This window comes from Peromyscus maniculatus, chromosome 8 (assembly GCF_049852395.1).
Source record: "Peromyscus maniculatus bairdii isolate BWxNUB_F1_BW_parent chromosome 8, HU_Pman_BW_mat_3.1, whole genome shotgun sequence".
Lineage (NCBI taxonomy): Eukaryota > Metazoa > Chordata > Mammalia > Rodentia > Cricetidae > Peromyscus > Peromyscus maniculatus.
In genome coordinates this window covers 62,515,746-62,538,981 of record NC_134859.1, presented here as the reverse complement: position 1 = coordinate 62,538,981, position 23,236 = coordinate 62,515,746, and the positions used below count along the sequence as shown (strand labels likewise).

Genomic DNA, 23,236 nt, shown 5'->3' with positions numbered 1-23,236 from the left:
GCTTCCCCAGGGGGCCTCAACTAGTAAATAGCCAACTGAGATTTGAACCCAGCGCCATAACCTGACCCACTTTGTTCTGCTGTCTCTTGAGTCCTAAGACCCTTCCTCCCCTGCTCCCCTCCCATGTCTGGGCTTCTCAGCATTTCCTTCCATGCCCATTGGCTGCCCAGCCTGGTGACCCTGCCAATGCTCTCTCAGCACCCCACCCCGGGAAAACAGCCCCTGCTTGTGGCGCCCAGCAGCTAGAGAGCCGCTTCCTTTCCTCCCCCCCCCCCCCCCCCGGCCCCAAACCATCCATGTCTGCCTTCCTTCCATTGGGCTTTTCCTTCCAGGCCAGCAAAGTGTGTGGCAAAAGCTGAGGGTGGAATCCTGTCACCAAAATGTCTTTACTGTTTTCTGTGTGTCAAGCATGGTGTGACTTTAGATAAGACCCAGAATCTTTCTGGGCCTCAGTTTACCCATGTGAGTACAGGGATAGTGATGCTAGCTATCACAAAGGGCTCTTATGTGGATTTGCCTGGGACAAGAGCTGGTCCCCTGCCTTCTTTTCTCCAGCTCAGGATCTTGGGCCAAGAGCAGAAAGGACGGAAGGGGTCTTGGGAGGCGGCTCAGTTGGTAAAGTGTCTGCCCTGCAAGCACAAGGACCGGAGTTCTATTCCTAACACTCAGTGTAAAAATCCAGATGTGAAGCCGGGCGGTGGTGGCTCACCCCTTTAATCCCAGCACTCGGGAGGCAGAGGCAGGCGAATCTCTGAGAGTTCAAGGCCAGCCTGGTCTACAGAGCGAGTTCCAGGATAGCCAGGACTACCCAGAGAAACCCTGTCTCAAAAGAAAATAAAACAAACAATCCAGATGTGGTAACACATGCAGTCTCACTGCTGAGAGGTAGAAACAGATGGATCCCTGAGGCTGGCTGGCCAGCTAGCCTAGCCTAATGAACAAGCCCCGGTCCCAGTGGGAGACTCTGTCTCAAGACACAAGCTAGATGGCTCCCGAGGAACAACACTTGAGGCTGACCTCCGGCCTCCACAAGCATGCACACACACCTGCATGCACACACAGCTGCATGCACACACACCTGCATCCACACACCTGCATGCACACACACCTGCATGCACACACACCTACATCCACACACCTGCATGCACACGCACCTGCATGCACACACACCTGCATGCACACACCAGACAGAGAAGGTGGGAGTAGCCATTGCCCACCTGCTTTATAGAATGTAAACCGAGGCCTGTAGAGAATGGTGACTCACCCATAGGAAAACCATGAATTGTCTATGGAGCCCCAATGACCACAGGATCCCCTGGCCCAAATCAAATCCAGGGATTGACAGCCTGAGTGGACTGCTCCCGCTTGGCTGTTTGGAAGCCCCAACCTCAGCAGTACACACACAGGGAACACATATGTTCAGCTTTATTTCTTTCCATGCCAAGAAATACAGAGTCACTAGTGTGTGTGGTGGTGGTGGTGGGGGTTAGTTCTTGCTGTTCACCAGGATGCCCAAAGAGAGGCAAGGTCAGTTCCCTCACAGCCACTGTGTGCATGCAGCTGGCCCCAAACCAAGACAATGTTAGGACAGCAGGGCCCTTGTCCCTCCCAGCTTCGCGGGGACTGGGTGCCATTGAGAACTCTTCCTCAGTCTTCTCCCATCCCAATGGCTCTTTCCTCCTACCCTTGTACTCCCCTCTACCCAAGGGATACCCCGGGAACCCCTAGGCTGTGTCTCTGGAACCATGGGAAGGCTCTCAGCTAAGCCATTCCCTGATGCAGAGACTCCAGTTGTTCCGGACTGAAGTGTGAATAAGTGTGTGCGTGTGTGAGGGTGTGAATGGCAGACCTACTGTACACTGGTGACCAGGGGTTGGGGAGGAATGGCTGGGTGTGGGCTGGACTCCAGGGACGCAGTGGCTGAAGATAAAGGCACCTCTGCCTCTTCTCCCCGTCATGATAATCCCTCATAACAATTCCCTCTTCTTGAGGGTCCTGAAGCTGGACCCCCAGTGTGTGTGTGTGTGTGTGTGTGTGTGTGTGTGTGTGTGTGTGTGTGTGTGTGTGTGTGTGTTGGGGGGTGCTTTAGGAAACCGTCCACTCAAGATCAGGAGCCTGTGGCAGGCTGTTTCCACACACAGTCCATCTCCCATGACCCGACCTCTCACCTCACACACATGTTCTGGGCTCACACACTTACTTCCCGCAGCGAATGGGAACATCTCTAGTTTGGCCTCAAAGATCCTGTCAAGGGTACACAGCCAGTCCTGCTTTGGGAACATAAGTCCAAGTTGATTCCCCCAATGGGAGCCTGGTTTAGGGGCATCAACCCCAGAGAGACACTGCCAACCCCTCGGCCCTCCCAGCAGGTGCTCTGACCTTGTCTGGGAGCCCCAGAGCCTCCTCTCTTAGTGGCCAGTGCTCTGTACTAACCTGCCCTGCCCAGGGTCTCTGAGATTGTAGGGAGCCAGGCAGGGAGCCCTGGGGAGGAGGTGTCGGGTCCTAATTTTGCTCAGAGGAGATGAACTTCCAATCCCCACCCAGTGTGGCTGTGGTTTTACACCCATTCCCCCCACTGAAGCCGTTAGCCCTAGCCGCTGGGCAAGGAAAGCCTGGATCCTTCCTCCTCTCCCAGATCTGAGCTGAAGGTGGTGGTGGTAGGGTGTGACATTGGGTAGTGGTGGCTCAGAGCAAGCAAGACCAGCAGGTGAAGCCCCTGTGGGCACAGTCTGTGCCAGGCAGGAAACTGGAGAAGCAGAGGCAAAAAGCAGGTGGCTAGTTGGCAAAGGCTTCTGTTCGGCTCCTTTCCCGTGTTCTGCTAGGTCCTCAGACAGAGGCTGTAGCTACTGGGCCCTTACTCCCTGCCCAGTTCCCACTCTCTAGACTGACCCTTCTGCTGGGCCTTTCCTTCTAGACTCCGGGGGCTCCAGATTAAGAAATAGCAAGCCTTCTTAAGAATTCTCTAGCCCCCCCCTTACAAAATGCAGCAAAGACTCCCGAGAGCCTATGAATCACAGAGTCCAGTAGGAGTCTCAAAGTTACCCCTAGGGAAGAGCCTTGGTTGCTGTGGATGGCCAGGGACATGGGGCCAGGCACAGAGCATCCATTAAAGCTGGGCTAAGAGCCTGAAGCCAGGGTCCAACTCAGCTCTTCTGTGCAGGGTCCCTGAATGCCCTATAGAGGGCCCCTGAGTCACTCGCACGGGTTACCAAGATGGGATCCCAGACCCCCAAAGAGTCAGTGACAGGCGAGAGCTCAGGCTCTGTCCCTCCCCCATGGCTGACCTGGGTCAGGTCAAGTTCTAGGACTTCCAGGTTGGTGCCTCTGGCTACAGCACAGGTGGGGAGCAAGAGGCAGACCCTTCCATGGTTCTGGAAGGTGCTCTGGAAGCAGAGTCCTTGGTAGAGAAGTCTCGAGGTTGAAGTTCAGTAAGAGGGCCCGGTGTGTCCTGCTATCCCTACCCAATCTTCAGTGGAAGATTTCCACATGGCTCTTGTCTCTTTGCCGGTGGGTATTCAGGGCCCATGCTGAGTGACACCTTCTCCTTTGGACCCAGGCTAGGATCACCGTGGATGCTCCACGCAAAGCATGCAAGGCGTCTGTTTGCTCCCTATCAAGAAAAGTAGAAAAGACAGCGGCCCAGACTGTGCTCATGTTCACAGACACCCAGGGTGTGTGGTGCTTCTTTCTTGGCTGTGGGGCTGGTTTTCTTCCCATTCTGGCAGTTTATGCTGTGTGTAAGTCCCAGGAATTGTGGGGATAAGAAACAAGCCTGAGAACTGAGGTCAAAAGGCGAGTGATGTGTCTATGAGATTATTCATTGGGTTCACGGCCAACTTCATTCCAGATTTTCCTTCCCATCTGCCATGGGCTGACAATGGAGTGCTGTAGAGGTTTCCCTCCAAGTTTGTGCTTTTGGAACTTGGGAACAGGTGGGGACTTGGCAGCCACCATCCTGTCCTCTGTAATGTGTGGGGATGTGTGGGTTCGAAGCTCTCCAGCTGGCTGGCATCTGCCTCCGCTAGAAGCAGCTCTGCGGTTACTTCGGAACTGTAAAGAAAAGAAAGGTTATAGTGAAACTGTGCTGAGGACACTGAGTCTTCAGAGCCCTGATTTAAGGAGCCATGAACCCGTGTTAAATTGTCTCTTGGTGGGAAATGGTGACCAGGATGAGGTACAGGGCCACGGACGTCTTTGGTTTGGGGTTCTTGGTGCAGGAACTCCCACCAAGGAGAAGACTGTGGCTTTGGTGATTGGTTAGAGAAAGGTCATGTAACACCAACTGAACCAACCAAAATCAATCCTGGGACCTTTAGTCTGTTGTTAGAAGCAATTTGTTTATTTATTTTCAAGATAGGGTCTCACTAAGTAGCCTTGGCTAGCCTAGAGCTTGCCATGTAGATCAGGCCACCTGCCTCTGCCTCCTGAGTACTGAAATTAAAAACACAAGCTACCACACCCAATCTAAAGATGATTGATTTTCTTTTAGGCAGAGTCTCATGTGACCTAGGGTTGTCCCTAAACTCACTGGCCTTAAACTTCTGATCCTCCAGCAGCCACCTCCCAAGTGCTAGGATCACAAACACAAGCCACAGTGCCCCGTACATCACCTTTTCAAAATTACCGCTTAATTACTGGACTGGTTTGCATGTCTGCCTCTATTAGAACGCTGTTATCCCTGGTGATTGTCACCTGCCCTCCTAAGGAGAGACCCTACCTGGAAATTAAGTCAACACACCGAAAGCTGGACAAGACCATGAGACACAGTCCTGTCACTTCCCTCCAAGTGTCTAGTTACAGCTTTGCACCAGACTAGAGCCGCCCATCTGGAAATACCTTTTATGAAAGCTACAAACTTCTTTTTGCCAAACTGAGTTCCAAAATTGCCCCAGCAACAATGACAAGCAGCAGAACAAGTAGCCTGGGACACTGTAAGTGATAGGAAACCCAATGCCTCCAGCTGCTGGTCCCTGCCACTCACATGCCTGGATGCCCATCAAACTCCACGCTGATGGAGAAAGTCCAGGCTCAGAGCTTATAAAACACAGAACTTAATTTACCCAGGAAGTGGATGGAGGATCTGAACTCTGAGCCTAGTCAAGCTGACCAAAACCCTGCACACTTGCTTTTCCTGAGTAGACAAGGCTGCCCAGGATCCTGCACTGGGTCCCAGGCTCTGAGCACTTCCCACTCTAGGCCAGCACCTCCTGCACTGGTACCTGAACTGGACATCTTATTAGAATGCACATTCTGGGCTGGTGGCTAGTTCTATGGGAGGTCGCTTCCTTAGCATGAATGAGGCCCTCAGTTCCATCCTCAATGCCGCCAAAGGAAGGCAGAACGAGTCCAAGGTGCAGATTTCCATTCAGCGGGGTCTGAGAGTCTGAAACAGCCCCAGGGGCAGCAGGACCACGGAGCACATTTTGAACAGCAAAGTCTTTATGGGAAAGGCTTAGATTGATCTCTGAAATAAACAGAAATGTCCCAGAGTATCCCGTGCTTGGGACAGCTCTGAGATAAATAGCCTCCACACCCTCAAAGCTAGGGCTGACAGTGTCCTTTGAAAAAGGTTTACACCTCAGACCAGTGCCCTGGGCCACCTTCAGGTACTAACAGCACTGCTTCCTGCCTTCCTGCGAACACGCTGCTTGCTTCCGGTCTACCCTGACCGCACAGCAAGGAGGCCTAGTCATCAGCCTCCAAAGCCATGGCATCCGTTATCCAGAGTAAGGCTTGCAAAAGCCCTCCATGATGGAAGCTTCCTCTCTGCACTTTATACTTGAAAATGCAAGGTTCGGCCAAATGGGACACTGGCCCAGGTCCCAGGCCATCAAAGTTGAGACTGGAATTTGTGGCCTCTGATTCCTAGGGCAGTGCCCATTCTAGACGCTTTTCTATTGATCCGTAAGTCCAGGCCTAAGATGAGTAAGAAAACCCATCTTCACCTAAACAGTCTTGACTGAAGTGAAAGGGTATGGCCACACCCTCACCACTGCCCTGTCCCCAGGGCGCTCTCTCTCTCTCTCTGCTCCGTGCCCCTGTGCCTCACCTGTGAAGTTGACGGTGACAGCCACGATGATGATGACGATGCCCAGGATGATGAAGGTGATGCTGAGCAGTCGTGCCAGGCGGCCCAGCCTCCGTGCCCCGTCCATGTCCCCCTGCTGCACGCTGCTTCGAGACTGCAGAGAGAGCAGAGAAACCTCAGGAAGCTTGCCCCCCCCCCAGCCATGTGGCACAGAAGCCACACGGTGGTCTTGTGAACTTCCAGATGCGCCTCACCCTCCCGACCACCCGCAGTCCAGCAGGCTCCTCCAGGACACATGACCCGGGCTTCTTGGGCAGACCCCTCTCCCAGGGGACTGCTGGGCAAAGGAACCAAACAATATCAGGTGCTTCTTCTCAGGGGAGTGGCAGGGCAGGGACAGAGTGGCAGGGGCAGGTGATATAGTGGAGATCAAGGAAGATCCAGAAACCCTGCAGATCCCTTCCAAGTGCAAGTCCACAGCCACGTGGGGACGGGAAGACAGTCCTGTGGTTTTCTCTACTCACAGCATGCCTGGTCTCCTTCTCCCAAGACCTCCTCCTTGCCACAAAACCAAAGGCACTGGCCTCTCTCCTAGTTCCTTCCATGGCCGGGACCTTGTTCAACACAGCCCACCTTTGTGATCCCACAAGGGAAGCCAGGCTGTGGTAACCCTGGTGGCTCTCTTGGTGTTGAGCTTCAGTTCTCTGGGGCCAGTGAATCGGGTGAAATCAGGTGGATGTGGAAGGAGTGGAGACGGTAAGGACAGGGAGGCCCCTGGGTTAGCCCTGGCTGCCTTGGTAGGGGGTGTATCCAAACATCCACACAGGGACCCCAGGCCTCTTCTGTTATGGCCTAAGACTATCTGCTGGCTCCATGTCTTCAAAGTCTTTACCCTAGAGTCTCTCTGTCCCTCTTGGGCTCCATGCACTTGCCCAAAACTCTAGGCTGCCCAGGCTCTGAGGGTTAAGTGGGGTGTGACTGCTTTCAGGGCCACAGACACACTGGAGGCTTCTTCTCAGTACTTGATACTTGAAAACACAGTGTTCAGCCAGACAGGACACTGGCCCAGGTCCCAGGCCATCAGAGCTGAGACTGGACTTGTGGCCTCTGACTCTCAGTCCCTTATGTATTTTTCTTTCTATTGATCCAGCAAGTCCCGGCATGAGATGAATTCGTTTTGGAGTTCTGCAGTGTTAAGGATAAAACCCAAGGCTTTGCCTGTGCTTGGCAAATACTTTACCGCTGAACTGTATCTCTATACACCTTTGTGCAGGTCTTGCTAAATTATCTGGTTGATCTTATTTATTTATTTATTTATTTATTTAGGTGTTTTTCGAGACAGGGTTTCTCTGTGTAGCTTTGGTGCCTTTCCTGGAACTCACTCTGTAGCCCAGGCTGGCCTCAAACTCACAGAGATCTGCCTGGCTCTGCCTCCCGAGTGCTGGGATTAAAGGCGTGCACCACCACCGCCCGGCTTCTGGTCTGATCTTAAATTCATTCTGTAGCCCAGGCAATTGTTGAACCCTCAATCCTCCTGCCTCAGTCTGCCAAGTAGTTGGAGTTCCAGGCCTGCATGACCAGGCCTACACAGATATTTTATCTTCTGATTCAAAGAGGCTCAGGACCTGAGCAGCAGAGACATGTAGTCAAGTACCTTGATGGTGGGGTGGTGGTGGTGGTGGTGGTGGTGTTGGTGGTGGTGGTGGTGGTGGTGGGGTGGTGGTGGTGGTGGTGGTGGTGGTGGTGGTGGTGTGACTAACTGAGCCCTGACTTGTACCAGGCAGCTTGCTCAGGATGGCACCTAGAGATCTCACCCTGCCTCAGAATCACCAAAGCAGGGTGGCAGGTGCTGCCCCACTTCCCTGACGTAAAAAAAAAAAAAAAAAAACGAAAACAAAAACCAACAAAAAACTATGGGCCAGAGACCTGAGACATAACCTCTCTTCCCTCCTCACGAATGTATCCCCACCCCTGTGTCAGTGCCCTGACCTCTCTTCTCAGATTCTAACCCATCCCTAACTGCACCCCACCCGAGCGACTGCCAGGACATAGTGGCATCCAGCTGCCCCTTGCTCTCTGGGACGCCTCTCACTTGCCTGCACCCCACTTACTGGCTGCATCCACCACCTAAGTCACAACTGGTTTCTTGTCTCTTTGTTCATTTTAAGCACTGGGGATTGAACCTAGGGTCTTGTGCGTGCTAAGCAACGGCCCTACCACTGAGCCACATTCTCAGAGCCCAACATGCTAACGTGTTTCCTCTCCTAGTCAATTCCGTTGCTAGGCGGCTCTCTAACATCCTTGTACCTAGTTCCCTATTGGGCTGTGGCAATAGCTTCCTAAAGATCCTTCTGGATAGGATCTCTGTTATCTTCCGTTTCGTTCCCAACACTACCATTTCATTCTGCTGATACTTATACCAAGCATCCTGTCAGGACCTCAGGGTGCTACAGTGTAAGACAGCATCAGTTTCTGTGCTTGGAGTCTTACAACCTGGTGGCCTTCTTTTCCATCACACACACACACACACACACACACACACACACACACACACACACACACGTGAACTTGCAAGCACAGAGGGTGTTAAAGAGGAGACACACATGACTTATGAGAGCTTATAAAAGAGGATAAGCAAGGACTTCTGGGAGGAAGGGCTGCAATGTTGACGTGAAGGATGGGTAGGAGTGCCGTGTGCAAATGGCCTGTAGGGCAGATGTGCACATGCTCAATAGTCACTCCTGAGGAAAGTAGGAGGTGTCAGATAAAGGCCAGTGTGCCTAGAGTTGACAGAGTGGGGTTAAGAGGCTATAGGATGGGAAGGGTGTCTTTGTTAGCTACTGGTGTCTTCCAGTAACTTTCAGAAGCCTCCCCCATTCCCCCCCCCAAAATGTGTCTTGGTTCAATAAACAGCTGGAGCTGATAAAGGAAGGGCAGGGGGTGGAATGGTTGGAAACCCACTTCTGAAAGGCCACTCTGGCTGTTAGTGAGGATCAGAATGGAGGTAGAGAGAGCATGGTGTGGCAGAGTGAGTCCATCATACTAGTGCTCAGGAGGCCGAGGCAGGAGAATCACAAGTTAGAGCTCACCATAGTGAGGTCCTATCTCAAGAATGATAATTTTTTTTTAAAGCTGCAGGGATGAGGGTGGTGTACGCCTTTAACCCCAGCACTCGGGAGGCAGAGGCAGGGGGAATCTCTGTGAGTTTGAGGTCAGCATGGTCTACAGAGAGAGATCCAAGACAGGCTCCAAAATTACACGGAGAAACCCCATCTTGAAAAACCAAAAATAAATAAATAAATAAATAAATAAATAAAAAACCTGGAGAGATGATGACTCGGTTCACACAGCCCTTGCTCTGCCAGGTCCACAGCGCCCGTGCACAGAATCAGGCATGTTGGTATGCCTGAGCACAAGGTTCAGATTTTTTCAATCTGTATGTGTGTATCTGTGTGAGGGTATGTCACATGTGTGAATGCCTGTGGAGGCCAGAAGAGGGCATCAGATCCCCTGCAGCTGGAGTTACAGGAGGTTGTGAGCTGCCGGGTGTGGGTGCTGAGTCCTCCGGAAGAGCAGCAAGTGCTCTTAACCACTGGACCATCTTTCCAGCCTCTGTACAAAGGATGTGCGTGTGTGTGTGTGTGTGTGTGTGTGTGTGTGTGTGTGTGTGTCTGTGTGTGTGTGTCTGTGTGTGCATGTGTGTGGGGGGGGTACACACCAAAACGTAGAAAACCTGACAGTTAAAGAATGTCCATTTAGCTGGGTGGTAGTGGTGGTGCACGCCTTTAAATCCCAGCACTTGGGAGGCAGAGGCAGGCAGATCTCAGGGAGTTCAAGGCCAGTCTGGTCTACAGAGTGAGTTCCAGGACAGCCAGGACTGTTGTACAGAGAAACCCTGTCTTGAAAAAAAAAAATGTGTTCATTCAGCTCTGTTGAGACTATGAAAGATTGGTAAAACTTAGTTTAAAATTTAAATTGCTAACTCAAAAAAATAATAATAATAATAATAAGGTGGAGAGTAACTAAGAAAGACATCAGAAATTGACCTCTGGTCTCCACATGTACATGCACCCTGCTACACACACACACACACACACACACACACACACACACACACACACACACACACACACAGAGAGTCCAGAGGCTGAAGAGATGTCTCAGTGGGTAAGAGCACTGGTCCCTCCTCCAGAGGACCCAGGTTTGATTCCCAATGCCCACACGGCAGCCCATAACCTTCTGTAACAGTTCCAGGGGGTCTGACATCTTCTTCTGGCCTCTGAGGGTGATGCATGAATGTCGTGAACAGATATACACACAGGCAAAACACTATTCATGTAAAATAATAATTTTTAAAATTATTAGTTGCATGCCTGTTAGCCCAGCATTGGGAGAGGAGGTGACGAGACAGATCCCAAGCTCACATGCCAGCCAGTGTAGATAGAACAGAGGTTCTGGTTCTGTGGGAGACTCCACCACAAGGCAATAAGAGAGCGATAAAGGAAGACACCCCAAGTCCTCCTCTGGCTCCCACACACACATACACGGGCACATGAATGTACATGCACACATACACCTGTGCACAAATACACATGCACACATATACCACACACATAATCTGGCTCCCACATACACATACACCTGCACACGAATGCGCATGTACACATCCACCTGTACACAATGGAGGCTGAAGGAGTCCTATCTACTCAGCGTCTCATAGGCTGTCCATAGAAAACGCCCCAACTCTGGTCAACTTTAAACCCTTACTGCTCTCTTCCATGAGCTCCAGGAGGCCACTCTGTGCTGCCCAAGGCATGATGAGTCCTGACCTTTGCTCCTTTTCAGTCTTCTGCTTCCCCCAATCCTATGTGGCCAAATCCTCCCACCAATCAAGGGATTACTCCAGTAACACCTCTTCTGTGAAGCATGCCAAGATTCTTCCACCTCTGGGGTGTAAAAAACAAACCCTCCTAATATTTGAGTGTTAACCTTATGTCAAGATCTATACTGGTGGCACACGCCTTTAATCCCAGCACTCGGGAGGCAGAGCCAGGTGGATCTCTGTGAGTTCGAGGCCAGCCTGGGCTACAAAGTGAGTTCCAGGAAAGGCACAAAGCTACACAAAGAAACCCTGTCTCAAAAAAAAAAAAAAAAAGATCTATACTGAGGATATTTCATTCTCTGGATACACTTATGAGGGGGGATGGAGCCAGAGTGTAGACCACTGTGTGTGCATGATGGGAGATGCAGTTACCAGAGAAAGGCCACATCAGGAAGAGCCATATACAGTATGGCTGACACCTGCCTGTGACACCTGCCTGTAATCCCAGCACTCTGGGAGACTGAGTCAGGAAGACTGTGGAGCTTGAGGCTAGCCTGGGTTACATGGCTAATTTGAGGGTAGCCTGGGCTAAGTAGTGATCTTGTGGAAGAAGAGGGCAAAGAAGAGAGGAGGGGGAGGAAGAGCAGGAGGCGCCTTGGCTGCTGTGTAGCAGAGGCTAGATTTCATCCGGGAGAGCAATAAATGGGTTTATTTTTGTTGTTGTTTATTCGAGACAGGGTTTCTCTGTGTAGCCTTGGCTGTCCTGGACCTCAGAGATCCACCTGCCTCTGGCTCCTGAGTGTTGGGATTAAAGGTGTGCATCACCACAGCCGGCCTTGTCCTAATGAAGGATTTTAATGGTGGACAAAACAAGACTTTCATCGGGGAATGTAAGTCTGACTACAGCGTGGCAGCTAGGCTAGACAGATGGGGGCAGATTCAAAGACCTGAAGTGAATAATGATCTGGACAAGAGCCCAGCCTGGAGAAGTGATGGAACCGGAGGTAATACACAGAGTGAAAAGAGACTGTCTGAGATGATGCGGAGGTCTCTGGCTGGATTGATGAAAAAGTGGATGGAGTTGAGATGCCTGGGCACTATGAATTTGTCTAAGTTTGGGACACACTCATGAATCCACGTCACCCCCAGCCACCTGGATGGTTAGCCCAGGTCACTGAATCCGTGACATCGATGATTAGGCAACATTAGAAGAGAGAGGGGCTGGCGTAGATAAAGACCTTGGGGATTTCCAAGAAGTTCAAAATTAGCAATTTTAGGATTGTGGAGCACAGTGGCACACACCTGTAATCCCAGCTACTCGGGAGTCAAAGGAAGAAGGATCAAATATTCAAGGCCAGTCGGGACAACTTAGAGAAAGTGACCCTGTCTCAAAATAAACATTTGAAAGATTTGAGGCGATGTGTTCACTAACCTAGCGTGCACAGGGTGGTGGCTTCAGTCCCCAGCACTGCAGGGGAAAAGATGGGACGGAGAAACTCTAAAGCTGCCTTGGGTAATTTCTGAGGGCTCTAAGAAGTACACTTTATGTGCAGGACACAGGGGCAGGGTTTGCAATGGGTGAAGCTCCAGCTTCACAGAGAAACAGCAGCCCGTGCAGTAAGGATTCAGGACCATGGAGAGAGACTAGTGAAGCTGCGGGAAGCAGAGAGGTGGGGAAGAGGAAAGATTTCCGCCCCCTTCTTTCTCTCTCCCTTATGCACAGAGGCACAAGTCCCCAGGCCCCAGCTATGCGTGTGCCTTTGGGCCTGGGAGACACCAGCACATACCCCTGGATGGGACTAAGCGCGTCTGTCCTCTAAGTTGATGAATGGACAAATAAACAGATCTAAGCATGAAAACCATGTGCTGCTCCAGAACATGCCTAAGGAGGGCAAGAGGTGCAGGAGTGTTTACCTAGCATGTACAGAGCCCTGGGCTCTGCCCCCAGCACCACATAAGCCAGGCATGGTGATACACGCCTCTAATCCCAGCACTTAGGAGGAGGAGGAGGCAGGAGATTCAAGAGTCCAAGGCCAAACTGGGCATGTTGGTTCAAGCCTTTAAATCTAAGCACTTGGGAGTCAAGGAGGCAGATGTCTGTGGGTCCAAAGGCAGTTTGGTCTAGTAGCAAGTTCTAGGCCATCCAAGACTACATAGCAAGCTCCTGTCCCACAAGACAAAACAAAATCACACACCTTCAAGGTCATCCTTGGGCTACATCAAGTATACATAGCCAGGCTAGGATACTTGAGATCCTGTCTGGGAGCAGGGGAAGCCTGAGGAAGCTGTCCCTGTGGATCTGTGAGGCACTGTCCTGTGTTATAGGAATAACCCACAAAGAAGTGACGGTCCTGTAGTCATCACAGATGGAGATACCTCCCGGGAGCCAGTAATGCCTTTTGGGACCTGATAATTTTCAAACTGGTGAAAGCCAGACTTTCCCATTCACAGGAGTTTTGTCCTTTCCTCTGGCCTTGCAAAGTTTCGTTTAGTGTCTGTAAAAATGAGGGTCAGCCCCATGTATTAAGCATCTACTATGTGCAGGTTTTGTGCAGGTGCTGAGCTCACTCAATCCTCCCAACAGCTCTGCGAGATGGGTGTTTCTATTATGATGACTTTAAAAACAAATTTGCTGATTCTCTGAGTCAAGGTCTCCTGTAGCCCAGACTGGCCAATACCTTGTTACATAGCTGGTGTTAACCTTGAACTCCTATCCTCCTGTCTCTACTTCCCGAATGCTGGGATTAACGAGCACGTGCCACATGCCCAGCTGTTGGTCTCTTTTATCACTGTTACTTACAGAGGGCCCATTGCCCAGGATCTTCCTCCACTGGCAGGAAACCTTGCTACAAGAACACAGCCATTTCTCAGTCTGTCCTATGTGCTAATCTGCCCCTCCCCCAGGGGATCACGAAGATTGCAGTGCATACTTGAGCTGGAGCTGGACATCTGTAACCACTGCTCTTCAGACAGAGCCACTGACCCCACCTCCCTGGCCACCATAGGCCCTGTCAGACCCATTCATCTCCCTCTGATGGGCTTAATGGGGAGGACAGATGAGTGGGAAGAGGAAGACGGGTGAGGGCATGGTGCTCCCCTACACACACAGAGGGGTTGACTTTCCTGGAAGTGTCCTCAGATCCAGATATGGGGTGGGGCTATGAGAGAATGAGGGATTCAGCATCCTGCTGACAGACCTCCTACCAGCTATGTGGCCATGGCCCATTCTGCATAGGATGTGTGTCTGCGGACAGCAGCATTCTCTGAGAGGCCAAGAGCTTGAACCTGCATCCGCAGGGACTTCAAGACTGGGAGCCCCAGTGTAGGAAACTGACCATCCCCTCCAGGGACTGTTACCCTGCCACCTCCAGGAAGGACATAGTGTGGAACCCTAGATGGATAGCTGACCCTTTCATCCCTGGGGCATGGAAATGGCCTAGAAGATAGACTGGCTTTGAAGACAAGTAGCCGCAGGAACACCCAAGAAGGCAGGAGGTATGGTTGGTAGGAACATGTACTGTGATCAAGGCAGCCAGGCTGGATTCCAACCCTAGGCTTCCCACTTATTACCTTCTTGTCTCTGCACTTCAGGTTTTCTTTTTTCTTTCTTTCTTTCATCTGTACCATGAGAATAATAATAGCACCCAAACCTCGCAGGGCTACAGTCAGAGCTAAATGAGAGAATGCATCTAAACCATTTGGAGCTGTGCCTAACCCTTAGTAAGCATCCGTGAATTTGAGTAACATCATCCTTCGATTTCCTCACCCCTGGTCCTGATGCTTCCCTTGGACATTCGTTCTCAGAACTACACTCCACCCTTTGCCATCGCTCCTCTGAAATCTGAACCCCCAACATTTCCTTCAGCCTGCTATACTGGTGGGGCCTGCCCTTCTCGGAGTCCCCGCCTGTGATCTCTGTTCACATCCGAGGCCATCATCACCTGCTCCTTGACCAGCCCTACTCTTTGGCGTGTCACCTCAGCCACTCTTGCCCACATCTGCTGTACCACCCGGCCCTGGTCTAATGCCACCTCTGCCACTCAGAGCCCAGTGTCTACAAATCTACACCTAATGCTGGAGCAAGCTACAGCACCCCAGAAGCCGGTGGCAGTCCCCACCCACAGTCTCCAGTCTCAGCACGCCATTATCTCTCTGTCCCTGGTCACATCCCATCTCCTGTGTCATGAGGCCCTTTTTGCTCAGCAAATGGAGACACTGCCTTCCACTCCCTGGCAGATCCCTTCCCTCTGGGTATTTCTCCTTCAAGGCCTCTCCTCTCCAGGGACCCCGCACGTCCCTCCTTCTGTCTCTACCTCTCCACCAAGACACCCAGAATCTAGGAATGGCCAACCCAGCAGAAGAACCACCCTCCTTGAACCTAACCTCTCCAGGGCCTTGAGCCACTCCTGGCCACTTCACACTGCCCTTCATTCCCTCCCTCCTTTCCAGTGTTGCTTGCACCTTCTGGAAGCTTCTCTCGGTACATGCTTTTTGTTGTTCTTTGGTTGGTTGATTTGGGTTGGGTTTGATTTTTGAGACAGCATCTTGTTTTGTAGCCCAAGCTAGTTAAATAATAATAATAATAATAATAATAATAATAATAATAATAATAGGACTCACTCTGTCGCCAAGACTGACCTTGACCTCATGGCAATCCTCTGACCTTGGGCTCACAGCAATCCTCTGGCCTTTACATCCGTGTGCTAGGATGACAGGCCTGTGGGCCACATGCAGCTCCACTCTATAAATGTGGACAGTCCCAGAGCTAGCTTTGAGAACAGGCTCCAATATCCCTGAGTTGGAGCCTGACCACATGCTACACACACACACACACACACACACACACACACACACACACACACACAGAAGCCTTCGTGTTCTTCCTTCCCAGTCCATCTAGAGCTCAGACATCCCCATCCCTTCCTATCCATGGGATCTCCTTCCCGTAACCCATTTCCCACAATGCAACTGAAGGCTGGTTTTGCAATATGAACTGACCACATTGTGCCTCAGCCTAAAACTCCCCAAGGGCTCTTCAGAGGCTTGAATTCCAAGAGCGAGTCCCTGCCTTGCAGCAGCCCCCAGCACACTCTAGTCCCCTCTCGCAATGCCAAACAGCAGCCCCTTATCTTAGCCATCGACCTCTTCATCTAGTGCCTGCTTGTTCCCTAAGACAGGCTCGCTCACCCATGTGAAGGCGGTATCCCGTACTACTCTGTTCCCGCCCAACAAGCAACTGGCCGTTCAAGATGAATGAGTAAGTCAGTAAAGAACCAAATGAGTGGAAGGTGAGTGGATCCACATCTTAGGGGCTTCCCAGAAGCCACCCCTGCCCGCTGCCAGGAAGCCTGGTCCGGGTCCCAAACCTCTACTACTCCTGTTGTTGTTGTTGTGGTTGTGGTTGTTGTTGTTGTCATTATTGGCGATGAGACCCAGCACCTGGCACATGCTGGAGAAGTGCTCTATCACTGACCTATAACCCAGCCCTCTAAAAAAGTGAAAATTTTGAGATAGGGTATTCCTAAGTCATTCAAGCTAGCCCTGAGCTTACTCTGTGACCCAAGCAGACCTTGAACTTACAATCCTCCTGCCTCAGCCTTCTCAGTAGTTTAATTGTAGACCTGTACCACCAGGTGCATTGAATGCCATGCTCAGCCAGACCCTTCAGTCTCTCTTATCCCAGACCTTGATGGAAATCTAACCACAGATGACATATGAAGGCTGTGTATGTGAAAGCAGTCAGTCACAAAAGGCCAAGACAGGGTTTCTCTGTGTGTAGCTCTGGCTGTCCTGGAACTTGCTCTGTAGACCAGGCTGGTCTTGAACTCAGATCTGGTTATCTCTGTCTCCTGAGTACTGGGATTAAAGGCATGGGCCACTACCACCCAGCTATATATAATTCCATTTCTAAAGTGCCTGGAACAGGCAACTCTGAAGACAGGAAAATTGGTGCCACCCTGGGCTGGGAGGGATCAAGGACACAAGTAATATCTAACACACACACAGGGTTTTTTTTGAAGACAAGGAAAGTATTCTAAAATCAGCTGGGGTTAAGATATAACTTGTTGAGTGCACTGAAAACCATGGAATGACCATTCAGCCATAAAGAGGATGGGTCCTGTCATTTGCAACAGCTTGGGTGGAACCACAAGCCAGGCACAGGAACTTCTCTTGCTCCTGCTCAGTCTAACAGTTGATCTAAAACTAGGTATGGAGGCTCCTGTCTAAGAATCTCAGCACTAGGGAGGCTGAGGCAGGAGGATATCCACACCCTCAAGACCTAAGCCACAGGGTCTCAAGACAAACAGGGGCAGGGGTGTGTGCATATAACCCCAACTAGGGCAACCATGATGGTGTGTGTGTGTGTGTGTGTGTGTGTGTGTGTGTGTGTGTGTGTGTGTGTGCTGGGAATTGAACACAGGCCTTGGGCAAATTAAGCAAGTGCTTGCCCCGTGAGCTACATCTCCAGCCATCTGCTTGGAGTACAGCAAGTTGCCCAGGCTGGCTGCAAGTCCCAGGGATCTGCCTATTTCCACTTCCCCAGCACCGGGATTACAGATGTGTAATGCCCAGCTTTTTTATGTGAATTGTGGGTTTGAACTCAGGCCCTCATCTTGCAAGGGAAGCACTTACGAATTGAGCTTTCTCCCCAGCCCAATGCACTATCCATTTTTTGTTTGTTCAGTTGTTTTTTTGTTTTTTGTTTTTTTCAAGACAGGGTTTCTCGGTATAGCTCTGGCTGGTCTGGAACTCGCTCTGTAGACTGGGCTGGCCTCAAACTCAAAGATCTGCCTGCCTTTGCCTTCAGAGTGCTGGGATTAAAGGTGTGCACCGCCACCATCCAGTTTATACGTTTTTAAAACTATAAGAAAGTGTTCTGAAAGTTTCTACAATGAGGAAATGATGAGGAGATATCAATGTTTAACCTAATTTGAATATGACACCGTGTATACTATATTGAAACAGTACATGGCATTCCGTTGTCATATGTAATCTTTATGTGTTGTTTTGCTTTATTTTGTTTGTTTGATGAGATGGAGTTTCACTATGTAATTCTGGCTGTGCTAGAACTCACCGTGTAGACAAGGCTGGCCTTGAACTCACAGAGACTCTCCTGCCTCTGCTTTCCTGAGTGCTGGGTTTAGAAGTGTGCACCACCACACCTGGCTAGTTTTTTTTTTATATATATATATATATATTTTTAGCTGGGAGGCAGAGGCAGGCATATCTCTGAGTTCAAGGCCAACCTGGTCCATCCAGCAAGTTCTGGTCTATCCAGGGCTACATATGAGATAGAGGAGGGGGCAAGGAGCGGGAACCCATTAAGCCATGCACTTTAGGTGGGTGAGTTATATATGAATTACACTAATACAGCGTTACATTATGAATTACATTAATAAATCACTACATTAATAAAGCTATTTTTAAACCCCGTTAGAAAATGAAGGGTGCAGTGGCCCGCTCTGTCAACTTAGCATTTGGGAGGCTGAAGGAGGAGAATTGATGTGAGTTTGAGGCCAGCCTGGGCTATATTGCAAGACCATGATTCAAAACTCTGAAAAATAAATAAATAAGGCCCACAGTGACTTCTCATCCCCCAGAAGGGAGACTCCCTACAACACTTAGTCCCTGTGACCACAGAACACACTTATGTTGGGCTGGGCTCTGTTCTTAAGCACTTTGTGGGGATTCATCTCAGCCTCTCTCAGCCCTTTAATGCAGGCATTATGCTTCTGCCCACTTTGCAGATGGGTAAACTGATGGCAGGTTGAGTACCTTGCCCAAGATGACTTAATTCCCTTGTGTTTGTGTCTGGCCTGGGCACTTCTTGCAGTACGTCCTAAGGACCTGTTTAGAAGCTTCTCTGCCTGGAGAGCAGCCCCAGGGACTCTGTCCCAGGGTCTGGTTTAGAGTTATATCCCTTCCTCCTAGCCCATCAGAGCCGACTCAAATATAGAAAAAGAAAGAAGTGACAGAGATGGGTCCGGTGGTCTCATGGTCTTCAACCCAGCTTCTTTAGGGAGAGGACAACACATCCTGCCCCCAATTCCCAGAAGATAATTCTAGAACCTGTTTTCTCCTGAGCCCTTGTGTGGTTTCCCTTCCTGGGATCTTTCTCTGTAACCAAGAAGTTGGCTCTGCCCAGAGCCATTGGCTACAGCCTGGAGCCTGGCGTGGTCCCCAAGTGCAGCAGGCAGCCCGGGAAGTTTAGATGGGCCCTGCCCAGGACCCTGCCTCACCCTGTCACCTGAATTAAAGCCTCTATACCTGAGATGCTGCCACTGTCCCTGTGGCCTGTCAGGTGGCTCTGGATCATATGGGAACCTAAGGGAGTGGACAGAGACGTCTGAAGAAGTACGGAAGGAGTGACCACAGTTCCCAGGGGCTTGACAATCAATGACTCAGCTGTACTGTCACTCCAAAGGAGATGGTGTCACCCACCCAGCTCTCTGGCTCTAATTGGCCTGTTTTCTCCCTCATTCCAAAAGTCTCTGTACTTTCTAGCCCTGTCTGTCAGCACACATTCTCTGTGAGATCTTCTGGAAGTAGCCACCCTACCCAGTGACTTCGCTTGAGGACAACCCAAGACAGAATTCAGAGTCCTGCAGAAGCCAAGACTAGCTCACATGCCCCTCCTTGGCAAGGCTGGCCATGCATGCCCTCTGACTTATGCCCAGACCTCTAGCAAAAGCCAGCTGGGCCGGGTGGTAGTGGCGCACACCTTTAATCCCAGCACTTGTGAGGCAGAAGCAGGCGGATTTCCGTGAGTTCAAGGTCAGCCTGGTCTACAGAGCAAGTTCCTGGACAGGCTCCAAAGCTACATAGAGAAACCTTGTCTTGAAAAAACAAAACAAAACAAAACAAAACAAAACAAAACAGCCATCTGGTGGAATCTGGAAAATCAGGAGACTCAGAGCCTTGAGATCTCCATTGTGCCCCAACCCCCAGCAGCCTGACAACTCCCTCCCTCCTCATGGGCCCCAGGGGAAGTCAGGCCCCAGGATCCCAGTGCAGCAAGGCCACTGTGGCTCTTGGAAACAGGCAGCTGGTACAATGCCCTGGTGGCCCAAGAGGCTTGCCTCTCCTTGGGGCATTCAGACCCCTTAGCCCTCTTCTGGCTACACTCTCTGTTGATACAGAACTCCACTCAGACAGCCCCCCTACACCTCAAAAAAAAAGCAATCAAGAGCCCCCGGCCCACCCCAGTTGGCTGTCACTCTCTCCTGCAGAATTTCACTCCAGATGTACCCCTGAATGCTTCTGCCAGAAGGGTCAGGAAGAACTTTACCAGGGATACCCGGGGGCAGACGTGAAGAAAGAAGATACAGAACGGAGCCTTTGGGCCCTCTAGAAGGGAAGTCAGGAGATAAGAAAATGTTTCTCACAAGGCTCCACCACCCCACCGTCCTCTGCACTTCAGTCCCTTCCCAGAGGACATGCCTGCCATCCTGGGGCGCCCAAATCCATTCCCCGCACAAAGCACGGGACTTACCATGATAGAAAAGATGAGGGGGATGAGGTTGAGGGGCCAGACGGGGCAGAAGCAGGAGGCGATGGCAAGGATCAGGTAATCTTTGGGAGCTTCTTGGTCCTGGGCATAGGAGGTGGTGACAACAGAGGACGCTCTCCGAGAGCTGGCCCGGGAAGGGGAGCCAGGGAGGGAGGGCTGGCGGTGCACCTCGGAGATGACCTTGAAGGGCAGGCTGTGGCCATTCTGCTCCAGGTCCAGAGCCCCCGACAGAGACTTGGACAGACCCAGAGCTTTGTCATCCTTGTTTTCCACTTTGGTGAGAAGCTTCTCCATCTCGGGCAGCTCCAGGGGTGAGATGGAGCCTGGGTCTTGAAACTGAGGCTGCCCTGGGTTGGCCATGTTGGCGTGGGCCTTGGGTTTCTTCGGGTCCAGGTAGGCACACTGTGCTCCGGAGGGTCCTCAGCACACCATTCCCCAGCTCAGATTTCAAATCCCCGGGACAAGGGTGGATGTGTTTTTGCAGGGGCCTGGGGGCCAGCTGGGTGCTGGAAGACTCAGAAGAGCTTCTCAAGGCTAGCAGAGTTCACAGCTGGAGGCTGCTGCTGCTGCTGCTGCAGTTGTTACTGCTGCTGCTGCTGCTGCTGCTGCTGCTGCGAGAAGCTGGAGGCTTCAGCTCCGTTCAAGTTTGAGGCCAACTTTGCTGGAGCTGCCGTCTGCACAGATGGGCGGGGAAGCGAGAGAAAGTGGCGTGGCGAGAGCAGAGAGAGGAAGAAGGCTCTTCTCCTCGCCTCTCTAGTGAGTGAGGCTGAGGCTGAGGCAGGGAAGCTGTGTGTGTGTGTGTGTGTGTGTGTGTGTGTGTGTGTGTGTGTGTGTGTGTGTGTGTGACACAGCCTCCCTCGCTCTCCACCCTCCTTGGAGATATCTCTCTTTTTCAATTCCCTTCTCCCCAGAGAATCACCCCAGCAGCATCTTGCCCCTGGCCCGGCCCAGCCCAGCAGAGTCCACAGGGACTTGGGCCAGCCCCTGGTTTCCTCTGCAGTCCCAGACCTGCTCCTCTGGGCCATGGCTTAGATAGGGGAAAAGACAGTGATCACCAAAGCAAGTGCCTCCTGCTCCTCTAAGCAGCCCTGTGCTTCCTGTTGTCTTTTGGCAAGTGCTGGGCTCTGGGCCCATCGTCTCCCACCTAGACCTTCACCCTCAACACTTATCTGGGGAAAGAGATGTGAGGGCCCTGTGGTCCCTGAAGGACCCAGTGGGGCCCTAAGACTAAGTTTCTAAACAGCTCACCAAGGGCCAACGAAGGGGCCTGTGGGGTAAATGCCTCTCCGTCTCATGCCTTCCATGGCTTATGGTGCCGAGCGGTAGGCAGAGAGCCTCTTGGGATTTCTCTGACAGATGCCAGCTCTGAAAGGGCCAGAGGCTCCGCATGTCTCTCCTCAGACTCTCTTTCCTCCTCTGTTTCTGCCTCCTCCACTCTCTTCATCTCATTCTCCTTCCCTTCCCTGTCTCTGCCCTTGGCTTCAGCAGAGCGACCCAAAGCCACCAAGGTATATAGAGGAGCATAGCTTGGATGGGACATATGAAATCATTTAAAGTTCCAGAATCATGTCTGATGTGCGAAAGCAGAGCTGGGAGAGACCATGGAGTTCAAATCTATTGCTTTTATCATTTAGAAATAGAGGCCCAGATGGGAAGGAACAGGCATCTCAGTCAGCTAGCAATCCCTGGCCTATGTCCTGGGGCTGGCATGGAGCAAAACCAGCCATGTTAGTGGGGGGGGGGGCAGGGGGGGAGATGGCTTTGGTTGGTTTCAAGTTTATTTCAGAAATACAGCTTCTAGCAGAGGTAGAAGGGGAGCCACAGAGAGCTGGCTGGAGGGAAGAGAGGAAGGGATGCCATTCCTGAGGAGGAGCCACATGTGGGACCTGCCCGAAGTGGGACCTGGGTGCTGAAGACACACCCGGGAACCAGTAAGCTTAGAAAATGGTTGAGAATTTAAGGTGATGCCGGGCAGTGGTGGCGGCGGCGGCGGCGGCGGCGGCGGCGGCGGCGGCGGCGGCGGCGCACGCCTTTAATCCCAGCACTCCGGAGGCAGAGGCAGGAGGATCTGTGAGTTCGAGGCCAGCCTGGGCTGCCAATTGAGTCCCAGGAAAGGCGCAAAGCTACACAGAGAAACCCTGTCTCGAAAAACCAAAAAGAGAGAGAGAGAGAGAGAGAGAATTTAAGGTGAATTTTCATGTTTGATAAATTAAGCTATATTAAATAATTTTTTATTCAAGGGCTAGGGAGATGGCTTAGTGGTTAGGAATGACAGCCTTCCTGTATTCCCAGCCCTTGGGAGGCAGAAACAGGGATCCCCAGCCTGTGAACCAGTGAGTTGCTGGTCCAGAAATTAGTGAGCTGCTAGCTTAATGTCGAAGAAGATACCCACTGTCAACCACTGGCCTCCACAACATGAGCACAAACATGCATGGGTACCAGCACACATGACCACCTCCCGCACATACTCATGCTATTCTACCCCATAAAAAAGGAACTTGTAAAAGTAAGGGAAAACCATTGTTATTTGTAAAAGGCAGCCCTTTGGGAGACCTCATGAGAATGGCAGGGAAATGTACTGCATGGGTGGCCCAGCCTGGGAGGTTCAGAAAATAAGCTACTGCCTTTCAGATAGAAAAAGCTTTCCGAGGCAAGGAAATTAGGTCCCTGGCAGTGACGGGGTTCTCATCAGTACCCAGGTGCACAGGTGTCAGGTTACAGTGTGGGAGCTGTCCCTGGGACGAAGGACCCAGGCCCAGCCCAATCTGAGCAGAGCTTCCAGCCAACTGTGGCCCTGAGCGCTTGAAATGTGACTAGTCCAAATAAACATGTGCTGGTAAAAAATATTTCCAGTAAATAAATATTGAAGGGAAGC

General features: G+C 51.4%; 1 protein-coding gene across 1 annotated transcript; it reads right to left on the bottom strand.

The window, feature by feature from the left end:
* Positions 1 to 1,407: 1,407 nt before the first annotated feature.
* On the bottom strand, positions 1,408 to 21,229 carry Trarg1 (trafficking regulator of GLUT4 (SLC2A4) 1). The gene is made up of 3 exons (XM_006977421.4): positions 20,344 to 21,229; positions 6,050 to 6,182; positions 1,408 to 4,050 (listed from the first exon to the last, which is right to left on the bottom strand). Exons 1-3 carry the CDS (start codon positions 20,719 to 20,721, stop codon positions 4,040 to 4,042), a joined length of 522 nt encoding a protein of 173 aa, XP_006977483.1. The 5' UTR covers positions 20,722 to 21,229; the 3' UTR covers positions 1,408 to 4,039.
* Positions 21,230 to 23,236: the final 2,007 nt, after the last annotated feature.

Coding starts and splice junctions, on each gene's coding strand:
- Trarg1 (XM_006977421.4), bottom strand. CDS start 20,721: ATGGCCAACCCAGGGCAGCCTCAGTTTCAAGACCCAGGCTCCATCTCA. Junction 6,183..20,343: donor CCCTCATCTTTTCTATCATG/GTAAGTCCCGTG, acceptor CTCTCTCTGCAG/TCTCGAAGCAGCGTGCAGCA.